This window comes from Microtus oregoni, unplaced genomic scaffold (genome assembly GCF_018167655.1).
Source record: "Microtus oregoni isolate MIOR12 unplaced genomic scaffold, Mior012 000036F_ref0000092, whole genome shotgun sequence".
Taxonomy (NCBI): Eukaryota; Metazoa; Chordata; class Mammalia; order Rodentia; family Cricetidae; genus Microtus; species Microtus oregoni.
In genome coordinates, this window is record NW_024543095.1 from 20,481,989 (window position 1) to 20,497,307 (window position 15,319).

Sequence of the window (15,319 nt, forward strand, 5' to 3'; positions counted from 1 at the left end):
TGGTCCCACAGAGGTCACTGGCTTGGGCCTGCTCTGCTGGAGGTTTGTGGTAAACATTTTAAAAACTAGAATTTTGATTCCAGATTTTTGATTATGCTTGAAAAGCCAGATGATCATCACCCATTGGTTTCATTCCCAGTGAGCTCAAAAATCCAGTCATGGAAACCCAGGCTTGTGATGATCACATGTGTTCTCTGGCATACCCACATGTACCTTCCTTACCCAGGAGATACCTACTCTTCCAAGTGCCCTGCAGTGGCCCTTCCTCAGCCAGCATTAGCACAGGGCATGTTGTAGCCAACAGGATGCTATCTACAAAGTACACTGAGTCCAAACAGGGAGTTGTCTTTTCTCTCAGCCGCCAGAACAAACAGTGCCTCTTTGTATTCAGCCTGGAGCTCCTTCTAACAGTGTTTATCTCCTCAGGAGATGTCAAGCCCTTCAGATGAGATAAATGCAACTGTGTGGTACATACTTAAACTGCATCTCAATTGGTACTTTCAGAATTCTCACAACAAATCTCAGCTATGATTATCATATGCCCCGACCTTATAATTTTGAACCCTGTACCAGGCAAGTAGCTTGCTGTTCATTCTATTTGTGTCCTCTCTGGGAGTTATCCTTCCCTTCCGAGTTACCACTCCTGGATTAAAGCCTTGAGAAAGCCTGTGAGAAAGAGGTCTGCTGCTAAGCTGACCAACTCCATCCACCCGAGGTACACAGGGGCCAGGGGAGCTCAGTGGTGGCACAGAGGTCTGGCACTGAGAGAGTCCCATTCAAAGACACAGCAGGAACTTATCAGAGGCTGTGTGCCAAAGGGGCTTAGTGAGAAACAGCTAATATTTTGTACATAAAACATTTCTCCATGTCTTATGAAGTTATAAGTGAATGAGTGGGCTGCATACCAAAATTATGTTTGAACATAAACTAAAACATTACATGTAATGATTTAACATGTGTTCCTTCTCCTCTCTACAAGTAGACACATCAGAGTCTAATTGGCTTCTATCTCAGAATGTGATCTAATTTAGAGACAGTTTTTAAAAAAAATTGAAATAAACTTAAAATGAGGTTTTTAAAGTGGGTGCTAACCCTGTATAATCGGTGTTCTTATACAAGGGGAAATTTTCAACAGAGGAACATCTTGTAGGAAGACTACCGTGAGAAGGTGAAGGTAGGATGTTCTGGTTCATTTACAAGTCAAGGGAGCTCAAAGATTTCTAGGAAACTTACATTTTTCCTTTTGATTTTACAATTATTTGGTGAGACAAAGTCATTTCATTCTGAGAGACTCAGATCTCATAATCATTATGTATATTGTGAATTCCAGCAAAGTGAGAAAGATGACTCTCAAATTGTTTCCAAACAGAATAGGTTTCTTATGAATTCGAGGAACTGCCATATTGCTTCATTTCACAGACTCCTGAATGTGTGGCACTGCTCAAAGTGGAATCAGCTGGAAGTGCCTGCATTCACAGACTGCCTCATCACTTGGCAGCGGGGGGACTTGAACATGTTGGTAAGCATCTCTATGCAGCAGTGTCTTCACCTGAAAAATGAGGCTGTTTTGTTACTAACATACATATGGTTGACTTCCAATATTCTTTTGAGTTTTTGAAAGTAACACATTTATTTGTTTTTAAATCTCAAGCACTTGTGTGGAGTTTTGAAACACTGGAAGGGGTGATGTAAGCATGTTTATCATGCTTTATGAATTAAGGTGGATCTGAGCTAAGGGATGGGGTAGTTTAAGATGACCATAGGTCAGTTCCTTTGGGGGCTCTGGATACCTCTGATGGACAAAGGTTGGAAAACTAGTGTCACCCAGAAAGCCAGCCTTGTCTTGTCAGACAGTGGCGCATCCTTTAGTGGCACACACTATTTTTTAGGCAATATAGTATTTACATGATTTATTTTATTCAATCCTTACAATAATAGAAATGAGGAAAAGAGTTAATATTATGTCAAGATCACACAATTAGAGATTGCTAGGGTAGGAAAAAAACTAGAAAATCACCATCCTATGAAGTCTTTCTAACAGGAGAATAAATATACTGGGTTATAGTTATTGAAACTGAGGCCTATGAAGTGAAAGAATTACCTAAGATCATACTGTGACTTTATGAAGTACAAAGTCTGAGTGGTTCTTTGGGGGTCTTTTCTGCTTCCTTTCTTGTTTGAGATTCATAAAGATAGATACATTTATTAATTATATAATGTTTCAAGGGGTTTCCTATCTATCCATCCATCTACCCATCCACTCATTCATACACTCATCTTTCCATCCATCCATACATCCATCCATCCATACATACATCTATCCATCCATCCATCCATCCATACATACATACATACATCTACCTAGTCACCTATCCATCCACCCATTCATACACCCATCTGCCCATCCATACATCCATCCATCCATACATACATACATACATACATACATCTTTCCATCCATCCATCCATACATCCACACATCCATCCATCCATCCATACATACATACATCTTTCTGATGGAGGAAGGTCATTGGCTAATAAAGGCACTGCCCTGGCCCATTTTATTGGTTAGAGGATAGGTGGGAGGAGTAAACAGAACAGAACGCTGGGAGGAAGAGGAAGTGAGGTCAGAGACTCGACCGCTGTCCTCTCGGGAGCAGATGCCTGAGAGAGATGCCATGCCCCGCTCCCAGCATGAAGCTCCGACCCAGGATGGACTAGGCTAGAATCTTCCCGGTAAGACCGGTTCTCACAGATTATTAGAGATGGGTTGATCGGGATGTGAGAATTAGCCTGTAAGTGCTAGAGCTAAAGGGCCAAGCAGTGCTTAAAAGAATACAGTGTCTGTGTAATTATTTTGGGGCATAAGCTAGCCGAGCAGGTGGCCGGGGTGCTGGGAATGCAGCCCCGCTGCTGCCCCTTACTACTTCATATGGCGCCCAACGTGGGGTTAAACCCACGACCCTGAGATTAAGAGTCTCATGCTCTACCGACTGAGCTAGCCATCCATCCATCCATCCATACATCCATCCATCCGTACATCTACCTAGTCACCTATCCATCCACCCATTCATACACCCATCTGCCAATCCATCCATCCATCCATCCATCCATCCATCCATCCATCCATCTAAATAAAATGATGCCACAACTTTCCACAGAGTCTATGAATGAACCATTCTCTGTATCTTGGATCCAAGACTAAAATCCTGTCAAAAGATAAGTGTGGTGAAGTACACCTTATTCCCAGATACTCAAGAAGGTGGTGTAAGAAGATCAAAAATCAGAATCTAGCTTGGGTAACCTAGCAAGAATTAATTTTCAAATGAATTTAAAAGTTTTGGAGATGTTTGCTTAGCAGGAGAGGCCTTGCTTCACAGTAAAACAGACAGAAACCCACATCTAACTTTGGCGATTATTTGCCATAGGGACGCCTCTTGCAGAAGACATGGACCTCATCTATCCCCTAGAAAGAATGTGGCACCTACTATGTTGTTTTAAGTGCATAATGCTTGGGACTACACTGCAAACCACAAAACAGTAACCATGTGGGTTTCATTCATGTTTAGATCGCCGTCTCTGTTCCTAGTTATGACCATATTTTTATTTCACCACCACAATGTGTAGAGTCTTTTACTGTAAATAACTGAAAATTTTTCTGAAGAGAGACTCTTTAGACATACACCTACATGTGGCTTAAAGAAATGGCATTTTTGCTGTGTGTACATCTATATTAAATGAAATGAATAGCAGTGACAGCCATCCATCAACCCATATTAAAACCAGGCTGAATAAACGGGCAGGGAACTGCTCGCTTAGGCAGAGTGTACATAAAACACATAGGAAAGTGGTTTAAAAGTGAACCTAGTATTGACCAAAATAAATCTTTACTCTTCTACCACTCAGAGATTGCCTTCACATTAGAGATGGATGTGACTTTCAACTTATCATTTATTGAACTCTTGTGTAAGAAACAACTTATATTTTGAGTTTTCAAGTTGCAAAATGAAAGTGAATGAACTTCTATAAACTGTTAGAGTTATTTTAAGGGTTAAACAAAATAGCCTGCATAGTCAGGGAAAGCATTTGGCAAATGACAGGCAGCATTATGGGTGTGTCCATTCCTCGGCCTTGTGCAAAATGCCTAGCCAGTGTTTTCCTCTGTAGCCTTTTTGATAGGACCTGAGCTAGCAAGAACTTGGAAATACAAATCCATCTATGCTCAGAGAAAGCGTAAAAACCTTAACTGTTGCTATGTTATGGGTAGTGAGAACATGGCAGAGAAAATGAGAATAAACCTGACACACGGTAGAGCCAAGATTTAAAGCAAGGGAGCCTTGACCTAGCAACTACAAACCTATTACTAGACTGACTGCCTCTCACATGGCAAGCCACTGTGAGCAAAAAATGGGAGTTACAGAAGCTTAGTTAATTTCTCTCTCTCTCTCTCTCTCTCTCTCTCTCTCTCTCTCTCTCTACAATAAATAGAATTGCCAGTTTTTGAGCTAAAAAAAAAACTGGGCTGAGAAAAAGCAGGACAAGGTTCTTGGCGAAGGTTGAGATTAAGGTGGTTGTTGAGAGAATGAATTTAGGTTGGGGAGGAGTGGGAAACAGTGGCTGGAGAGAACAGGAAACAAGGGTTTCCTAGGGTGAACAGAGAGGAGAAGCCCCCTCCAGACCACTCACTGTTTCTCAGAGTTGATTGTATTGGCCTGTCAGGGCAGAACCTACTTTCCCTTTATAACAGGCTAATGGAGGAACCTTGCTTGGGTATCTCACGGATTTTGCACTGAGGACCATTCAACAGAAAACTAGGGGTTCTCAGTTCTGGGATCTTTTGGCCAAGTCATCTCATACTTCAGCAAATCCACAGGTCAGTGCAGACCAAGGTAAATCTAGAGCACTTCTCTGTTTCACACAATGTAGGCAGCAAGGTGAAGTTCTAAGGACAGTGCTGTGTGCCAAGAAATACAAATATCATCACTTTTATAGGGGATGGAAACGAATTTTATCAAAATATACTCTGTATAAAATATTCTTAATGGATATATTGCTATGCTCTAGATCAGTGCATCACTCAGCCCTCATCGGGGAAGCGTCTTCTTACAGTAGATAATAATTAACACAGAGGCCCACAGCTGGGCAGTGTGCGGAGTGAGAGCACTTAGCCCTAAATGGAATATATTTATCAAATCCTTCCTCTAAAAGTTCAAGGATATACGGCAAAAAGGAGGTAGTAATTGCCGGAGGTGGTGGAGAGCTCCAACAAGACAGGGTCTTCTAGGCATAATGGGACTGATAACTGTATGAACTGCCAGAGACTGGCAGCACACACAAGATCTACCTAGGTTCAAATCAGCAAAAATCTCAGAACTGAGAAGGGGAAGCAGACACAAGACCCACACTTACTCAAGAAGTTGTGTTCAATTGATCCCTGCTGGGAAAGGGAAATCAGTTCTCCCCAATGGGGCATCTGGGTATATCAACCACACTCCAGGCAAGGCCTTACACCCAGGAGTAGTTGGTTAACCCAAAGCACACTCCACATTTTTCTGTGTGCGCTGTTTGATTTTTTTTTTTTTTGCTTTACTGGGTTTTTGTTGGTTTGTTTTGATCTTTGCTTTTTGTTTTATGATTATTTGGGGGAGAGAAAGAGAGCAAGAACATGAGTCGGGTAGGTAGGGAGTTGGGGAGGATCTGGGAGTTGAGGGAGGGGAAATATGATCAAAATATATGGTTCTGTTTGTTATGTCCTATTCTGGATTGTTTTTATTTTACTTTATTTTTAGGTGTCTGTTTGTCTTTTAAGGAGAAAGGGTATAGATCTGGGGGAGGGGAGGGGACAAGGATGTGGGGGGAATTGAGGAAAAGGAAACTGTGATCAGAGTATATGGTATGGAAAAAGATTCTATTTCTAATGAGCAAGAAAGTTAGATGAGCTATGTAAGTAAAATTTTAATAAAAATATATACACATAAAATTGCACAAAGGTATCTTGGCATAGTTAGAATGTGAAAGACTTATTTTTTATCTATCTCAGCAAAGCTCATTGAGCGTTGTTATCCAGACAACCAAAGGAGGAAAGAAAACCTACCCAATGAATCTGCGGATGCTGATTTACCTACAGGCACTTTGCCTACATCTTCTAATGAAGGTGCCAGCTTGACTCCTGCTCAGTGCTGCAAGAGGAAGCTGGAAACTGGATTCCACATGCACTGTCAATCAGCTACACAATGACCTGTTTTGGGAACCACAGACACTAGCGCTTGTCATCTCATGCCAACTCCTTTGGTCTCTTGCTCTCCAGCTAAGTCAGGTTATTATGTGCTACACACATGGGCACAGGAAGGTCTCCTCAGCCAAATCTGTAATTACAATCTTTTGAGAAAGCCCTGGGATTCTGGCAATTAGCAAATTCTACATGACAAGAATTATTAAGTGTTTTGGATGCAGCCAACACATTTTTTGGTAAACAAATTTAATGGGTCCATCACAATACCTCATTCAGCCTTATTTGACAACACTGTAATTTATAACAGTCTAGGTTGGTGGCGAACAGGTCAGGCCAAACACATGCTACAATTCCTCCTTCCCAAGAATAAAAGGGGGGATATTCTGACTTGCAGATGTACCAGTGCACAAATCCATAACACGTCTGCATTAACTGCTAGACATATCATTACATGCACCCTCCATGCCCGTTCTCAACTGCCCACCTCCCCTCTACTGCCCCAACTTTCCTTTGTCTCCCATTTGATAGGAAGTTTTCACACTCTAAAGACCATGAATTCTGGCTCTTTACTTTAGCCCACATACCTACTAGAACACCTTGCACAGAACTAGATATTAAATGATCCCAATTATGATTGTAAGTTAAGGAAACTGTCTTGGAAGATTATCAAAGATGTTCTGTTCACACGAGTACTCTGCTTTCAAATAAGCATCTTCAGAAATGGTAATTTTATTGATGCAAAATTGAGACTCCTTCTTTAGATAATGTTTTTAGAGCATCTTTATAAACTACACAGGAAATATTTATTCATAATAAAACACATTTTAAACACAAATGCTTTATCTCAGTTGAGTCCATTGCTTATTTAATCATCAATGTCCATTCTAGTTATTTTTCTTTTTTTTTTCTTTTCTTTTTTTTTTTGTTCTGTTTTTTGAGACAGAGTTTTCCTGTGTAACAGTCCTAGCTGTTCTGGAACTAGCTCTTGTAGACCAGGCTGGCCTCGAACGCACAGGGATTCACCTGCCTCTGCCTCCCAAGTGCTGGGATTAAAGGTGTGTGCCACCACTGCCCGGCCTAGTTATTTTTCTATAATGTCTCCTGTGCCAAATATTTTCCACTTCCCAAGATAAATCCTCTAGAAAACTTCTGAAAATTTCTGACCATTGTTATAGGAAGCTTGCAGAATCTTGAGAATTTGCACAGGGGCCCTTGGGCTGTCAAGGCGCTTGCTACCAAACCTAATGACCTGAGTTTGATCCCTGGAACCTACATGATGGAAAAATAGAACGGATGCTGCTCACAGTTGCTCCGTGTCCTGCACAAGCGTGTACAATAAATAAGTGCAAAAAGATTTGCTTAAAGCACACACAGTGAGATCAGTATTGTTCTTAAAATTCTGGTGTGTTCATTTCTAAAGGTTATTGGTGGTCTGGCTGTTTCTTAGGTCATAAGAGAAATGCACGCAGGGAAACAGAAATAAGGCCTTAGAGACACCTGGTGTCGCCAAAGAAAGAAGAACTTGCCTCTCCCCAGTCACCTCGGGACACAACAAGGCCTTAGGGACCCAGCTTCCACAGTGACACATAACCTTTAAGCCCTCTGATTTCTAATTATACCCACAGAATTAGATGAATTAATTTGTGGAAAATGCAATGCTAATTTGAGTTTAGGATCTGCTAACAGATACCCCAAATGCATGCCGAGTAGATGGATGCTTTGAACAGTTTCTGAGTCAAGTGCATTTCCCATTCTGCTGCCAGAGTAACCCTCCTTGGGGTTTAGTTAACTACAGCACTGAACTGCCAACTGCTTTTACAGACTGGCTTTGGGGGCTGTAGTATGTGTGTGTGGCTTTGTTTTGTTACAATAACCTAGCAACAGGTCAGTGGATATCGCAATAAGACTCCATTAGCGGCCATGAGCCTGTATCAACGAGATTCACCTAATCCCTGGTAGAGAGCTGTCCACTCAGTGAGGGAGGCTATGCTCCTGTAAGGCTGGAAACAGGAAATGTGGTAAGCAAGTCAGATGTAATGGATACTATACAGTAGGCAATTTTATGCCAAGTCAATGTGAAGGAATGAGTAAGAGGCTGATGAAGCAGGGATAACACCACCGTCCCTTCAGCCTCGGAGCTTACCTCACTCCAGTTGCCCACCGTCCAGTCTGATGGACACAGAATGTCTCTGTTGCAGGAAACCAGGGCCTTGGGCTTCAGCAGGTGCTTGCAGTCTGTCGCTGGGAGAGCCTGCTCATCAGAGCCCATGGTCTGGATGCACAGCACTGGTCTCTTTTTCTCCCCATAGGGCCCACATGTTGTCGAGCAGGCTTCCCACTCCCCTGCCCACCACCTGCAGGCAGACATGGACATGGAAGGAGATCACCAAAAGTAGATGTTCATTCGTTCAACCACTGGGAGACATATGTTACATATGTTACAAAGCTGGAAGATTTCCTGGAGATGATGCGGGCTCTGTGGGTGTTTTCTGCAGACAGGGTCACTGTGACTTGTTCAATTAGAAACCCCAAAGCCCTGCAGAGATCCTGGAATGGGAAGTTATATTTGAGTTGGTTGGAAGATGGCTCAGTATTTCAGAGCATCTGCTGCTCCTTCCGAGAACCTGGGTTCAATTGTCAGCACCCGTATGCTAATTCACAATTATCTGTAACTTTGGTTCCAGAGGACCTAATGCCATATTCCAAACTCCAAGGACACAAGGCACAGGAGTGCTGTATATACATCCTAGCGTGCAAATCATTTATGCACATAAGATTTAAACTTTAAAAGAATGATGTCTTTCAATGGGAATAAATGCTTGTATTTTAAGTCAAGGAAACTGAGGTCCAAGGTTCTGCTGTGCAGCTTCGACCAACTTTAAGCTTGACTTTGTCATCTGTTTAGCAAGGTTACTATAGCAACCTCATCAGTACAATGGATTGAATGAAATACCACTTCATGCAGAGTGAAGAGCACAGAGCCTTACACACTCCCTACAGTCACTGGTGATCCATTGGTATCTTGACTGTAGACATGGAGTTATCATATCCAATCTTTCTCTAGGTCTCGTGGCTCTGAGTTGAATGTTTTTCTATGCCACTGCGAGACAGATGTGAGTGCACCCCATTTATGACTTAGATGATGTGGAATCTAACCATTGCCTTCACGTTGCCCCTGATTTCCTGTAAGCTGCTTCTTCACAGTCTCACTCACTTGACAAAGGAGAAAAATAACTTAAATCAGATCATTTCTTCCATCTCAGCAGTTCCTTTGAAGCTGAGCGGTCAGGTAAATCAATGTTTTGGGTTCTCTGAGGACAAGTTAATGGGGAAGTTCTTTGTTTATGAGTGATTAATTGAAAGTTCCAGAACGGAACCAATGGCTACAATGAAGTACTGTGGAAAACAGCAGGGGTCCCTACTAGAACCCTCTCACTTCTTCCATCTCCATCATGATGCAAACCTTCTTCAACACAGAAAAGAGAACTAGTCTCTTCTCCTGGTGGAGCTGGGGTCCACCATTGGCTTGTGGACACACAATTCTTCCATATAAGGTCCCATGCAGCAATTAAAGGAGACGCTTCTATCTTTCACAGGAAAACAGCACATTATTGGAAGTCCTGCAATCTTGACTTGGAGGAGGCCTTCTGGCCTTAAGATGGTATTCAGTTTTGGTAATCGTGAAGATGATGAAGTTCTGTTCTGTTACTTTTATTTACCACTCTTAATTTTTGTATGGGTATTGGTTTTCATACATTTTTATCTCAAGTTAAGATTTGGAGAAGAAAGCTCTTTCTCGATTCTATTAGTTTCTTCACTTAGCATGTAATTAAGATCACTGATTTATTCTTTGGGCTTTAATTCTGGTTGCCTCGTATGAATAAAGAGCTAATATTTGACAGTATGATGCAAAAGCAAATTAATGCCCACTGTATTAATCTAATTACTTTGCCCTACCTCTGACATTTCCAAGGGAGGCAAGGCAGTTTGCTGAATATATAAAATGTCATTCTGGAAAGGCCCTAATCTGAGCTGACGGAAAGCCTAATTTATCTAATTACTCGCTACAGAGCTTTCAGTTGTATTATAACAGAGAGATAATGGCCCTTTGTGTATTCCCTTTCTGGAGCATCCTCCATAGTCCTCAAGGAGTGACCATGGGCTGGTGCTGTGATTAAAATCTGTTGCCTAAAGCTCACAAGTTAGAAACTAAGTCTCCAGTGCACCAGCGTTGGGAGGTCAGGCCTAACAGGAGTGTTTGGGTCATGCGGACAGAGTGCTCATGCATGGATGAACGCTACTACACACTGTGCCTGTGGGAGGAGGCTTGCTCTCCCTCACTGTTCTACTGTGTGCGGTACATGTCCTCTCTCTTATCCTCTCAGCTGATGTGGGAAGCTACAACAAGTGCTGATGCCTTGATCCTGAATTTCAGTTTCTAAAATAACTAGAAATACGATTCTGTTCTTTATAAGTTGCCAGGTCTGTGGTATTCTGTGGCAGCAGGGCAGGCGAGACTAAGGTATCTCATCAGCTTGAAATGAGGACTGTCTACATTTTGGTTTTCAAGCCAAGGTCTTCCAGGCTCAAGCTTTCCCCCCGGCTCTTAATCCCCCAATGTTGGTTAGTTCTTGTTAGCATGACATAAACTATAGTCACCTGGGAGAGGGACCTCCATCATATTGCCCTGTGGGCAAGTGTGGAGGGAATTTTCTCTATTAACAATTGCTGTTGGAGGGTCCCAAATACAGTGTTACCCATCCTCGGGCAAGGGGTCCCAAGTCATATAATAAAGCAGGATGATCAAGTAAGCCATGGTGCGGAATCCAGTAAGAATCCCTCCCCCATGGTCTCTGCTTCAGTTCCTGCCTTCAATTTCCTGCCTTGGCTTCTTGAATGATGTGCCATGATGTGAAAGTGTAAAATGAAATAAATCCTTTCTTCTCAGTGGCACCGACAAGGACAAGACTCTGCTTGACTCAACGCTGGGCACTGCCTTGTGCCGTCCATTTTTAACAGGGAAGTCTGTAAAGTCCGTTTAAGAAAGTCCACTCAAATTAGCAATTATTGTTGATATTTGATTGGGTTCTTGGGCCTCCATGGTCCCCCAGGTGATATCTGTTCATCCTGACATCTCTTGAGAAAGACTACTGCCAGATCAGCTTAGCCCCAGAATTTTTTACTCCTACTTTTTTCTGTTAGTATCTCCCAATCCATTGACCTCACCCTGATACTCGGATACAGACTCCCACTTGTCAGTATTATGTTTGGTGCTGAGACAAATATCTTCTCCTCGGTAAATTCCTATTGCCGTGGTCCCCGTGCTTGTCATGTTGTTGAATAAATAAAGGGTATGTTACTTTATTTTAACAAGTATCATTGAATGATTTTTTTAATAACAACAGGTCAATGAGAAGCATCGTGTGTAGTGTTCTTTAATCACAAAATGTTAGTTGATCCCTTACCTTTATGATGCAAAAATTCTAAGGACTGGGTCTATCTCACAAATTATTACTGTGTCAACATTTGGGGAGCATTAGGAAAGTGTTACTATCCCTGTCTGAATCACTTGTAAGGAGGACCAGGAAACCAAGGCCTTGTAATAAACACCCAGTGAATTATCTCATCAGGACTGGAAACGACTGGTGTTCTCAATGCCGAATAAATGGATATAAATTCTCACCTGTAAATTTTGCCTGAAATAATGGACTCTGTTGTTTTTGTACGAGTTACAAATAATGTAGAAGTTTATGTCAAAGTGTGTGTGAGAGAGACAGAGAAAGATAGAGATAGACAAAGCCACAGACAGACACAGAGAGACTGTGCATGACTTAAAGAGTCCTTAGTTTTCCTGGAATACTTATCTATGGTTTGGAAGGGGTCCCACTTTGATGGGGAAACCTCTAAGCCCCTCTCTTACCTATAGCTTATTTATTTAATTATTTATTCAACCTATTTCCAGTGCTCGCTAGGGCAGCTCTCACTGCTATGAGCCAGGATACCTCACCAACTCTCAGACAACTGAGATCAGAACTTCCAGGATATTACCTATAACCACGCAGGCGAAAATCCTGAACAACAGAGTAATCCAGCCCGAAAACTCAAAAGCGCTGGTGGAGGGAAACCGGGATGAAAGTCCCATGCTGCTCTTTCATGCAGCAACACCGCACAGCTGCCAGAGTTGAATGAGTAGCTGTGATGTTTATTGAATGCTATGGATAGGCATGCGCATAGCCATAACCTTGCAGAACTTTGCTTTGCCAACAAAACAGAGTCAAGAGAAGTCAACTGGGGAGAAGGAACACAAATGACCTCTCCCTGCAGTCAGATCTTCCAAAGAATTGCTTTCTTGGCAGTTCTGGTCTTGAATCATTGGCTGCATCATATTTATTCTAAGGTTTGGATAATTTGACACTTTTATCAGATCTTAAAACGTCTGTCTTGGACACTCCTTGGAGGAAGATCAACAAATGCTGAATTTGGATTTAAAGCCTGAGACCTTGATGAAGAAAAACTGTCTCAAGAAAAAGAGTGAAACCATTTCGGAGGGAGAAAGGGCAGTTCTGGGTGATGTATGTGAGCTTCTCAAACATCATGGCAATCAGATGACCTAGGAAGATGCACGAGAACTGCATGTCCCGAGAAAATCTGACCTTGGAGGGCGCATTTGCTCTGGCTGGGATCGCACAGTAGCTGTCTGGCACCCGGCAACCATGTGAGAACATCATCCCTGACCCTCTAACTGCCATGGCTGCATGACTGTGTAGGAGGAAGCTGTGCAGCTGGACCATTTCTAACTTTTGCTGTGGATCGAAAGTTCCATCTGTAAACTCAGCTTTAGAAGCACAGCAGGAGAAAAGAATATCCTTTACTGTATTCTGGCACGCTTCTCTCAGACCCAAGAGATGATGAAATACAAGTCCATGATAAAGCCTCAGGGATAGGAGGGGATTTGTGGACGGTAGCTAGGAGAACAAGGCCTGGGCAAAGCGCTTGACCACAGCCCCAGCCCAGACAACAGCCTGTTTTCTAAGTACCCTCTTTGGGGAAACCTGAGGAGTGGACATAGTCAGTTCAGAGTACCAGTATGAGAATGTTCTAGATTCAATGGGGACATGCCCTTGGGAAACCAAGCCCGATAGTTAATCAACTTCTGGGTGAATGCTGTGTATATTATCTGCAACAGTTTGAGATTAAGTCTTAGCAAAGAAAAACATACAATGCATCAACTTTGTAAGAAGAATAGCTCGCTGGAAAGAAAACATTTCCACAGCTTGCCACAGGCTGACAGCACAGTCACAAAACCGTTCACAGCTTTGCTTTAGCAACACAGCCCACAATTACCATGGAGTGTGGGAGCCCTGTTAAATCAGCTGTCTGGGCAGGGGACTCACAGAAGCTCAACTGCCTGGTATCAAGGGTTACCTGGGTGGACAATCCTTCTCATAGCACTTCTTCTGTCTGCTACTGGGCTGTGTTTCTGGGTTACAGAAGGTGGCTTTCACTATCCCATGGCCCTTCTTAACACAGTGGGCAGTCTGGCGGCGGATACCTGGGGAAAGAAGCACATATGTTGAATTCTGAATCCATGCTAATGTTACTGTACAAAAAGCCAATGTCCTTGGAGAGGCCCTAGAGAGAGAATGGCATTGATACTTCCAGCCAAAGTTGAACTTCCAGATGGTTCCAGCTTTCAGACATTTGCGCCGGCTTCTACCGAATCACTACAATCACTTGAGTCTTCCTAGTGGAGAGGCCAAACAGATTATAAATTTTCCAACCTTTGTGTGCCTTGTACAAATGTCTGTCTCACCAATCTGTTATTGTGATGAGGTACTGGCACTTACTACATCAAATGGAGAGTGGTTTCTCATATTGAAGAGACAACTATACAGGCTGAATGAGCACCAGCTCTCTTCCCTCCTCCAGTCAAGACCAATTCAGCTTAGATTCCTGAGTTTACAGAGCACGGGCTCTGTTGATTTCTTTCATCTGTCTGTCTTGCACTCTTGTTCTCTCTTCCTTCCACACCTGCTCTGTTCTTCTGAGGTCCCTGCGCTGAACTGGTGGAAATAGTCCTACGGATGACTGTCATTTCCATTGGAGGTCTAGAAATTGGGGTGCTATCTTTTGTCTAACTGCTCCTCCTAATTCTTATAATCTAGGGATAGTAGCCTTGCTTCCCTCCCCTTCCAAGTGTTCATGGGCATCATTTACCTTCTTTGATTTCTCTAAACCCTACCGAGACCTGTGAACATAGCCACGGTAGTGAGCTCTAGTGTGACAACTGTTTCCTGCTGGGGTCTCTGAGTGACATGATCTCCTCTCCAATAATGAACTTGGCAGTTTAGAGAAAACTAAACCCTCAGACTGTTACTCTTCAGTGATATGCTCATCAGTCTGGAATCCAACTTTGGAACAGCGGCGGCTCTCTTTAACATGGGGATTGTAACAGCTCTAGTGGAGAGGTTAGAATCAGGTCATGCTTTTAAGAGTGATTACTATTATGTAACATTGTAAATTCAGAGAGCATGAGCTTAGACTGTAGCTAAATGACCATGATTTTTTCTATGAAAATAAAATCCACAGCTTGTCGTTTTTTTTTTTTTTAACTGGACATGGCCCCCAAAGAAATTTTACTAAGTAAGGATGCCAATTAACCTGTGCGATGCCATAGCGCTACATTATTTCTAATCTGAAGAAATTTACTTGAAACTTCTAAGGTGGAAATCAGCCCCCTGTTCCGCCAGGCTGGGGGCTTTTACAGCTAATCCCAACAGCTTGAGCCTGATTTCTGAGCCCAGAGCAAGTAATGAGGGAACCGACTCTTGTCAGCTGTTCTCTGACCACCAATTACCCACACTGGCATCTGTGTGCCTGCACACACACACACACACACACACACACACACACACACACACTGCTGTTTCCAGAAGACTGCAAATCCCTTTGCAAATACTAATCATACTGGATATTAGTGGTATAATGCCAGTTAAGTGCCTTGACTTTAAACCTGTAACCCACGTTTTACAACTTGTTCCCTTGGAAGGAAATGTGCCCCGAAAGCAGGAAATGTCAAGTTACTCA

General features: G+C 42.6%; 1 protein-coding gene across 1 annotated transcript in view; it reads right to left on the minus strand.

Annotated features, from left to right (window-relative positions):
- Window positions 1-15,319, minus strand: part of Adamts12 (ADAM metallopeptidase with thrombospondin type 1 motif 12) — a 224,793-nt gene that overhangs the window by 33,012 nt on the left and 176,462 nt on the right. Inside the window, exons 17-18 of the mRNA XM_041631217.1 lie at window positions 13,658-13,784; window positions 8,376-8,586 (exon numbers count right to left, since the gene is read on the minus strand). Of these exons, the coding sequence (XP_041487151.1) occupies window positions 8,376-8,586; window positions 13,658-13,784 (338 nt within the window). The remainder of the gene's footprint in view (window positions 1-8,375; window positions 8,587-13,657; window positions 13,785-15,319) is intronic.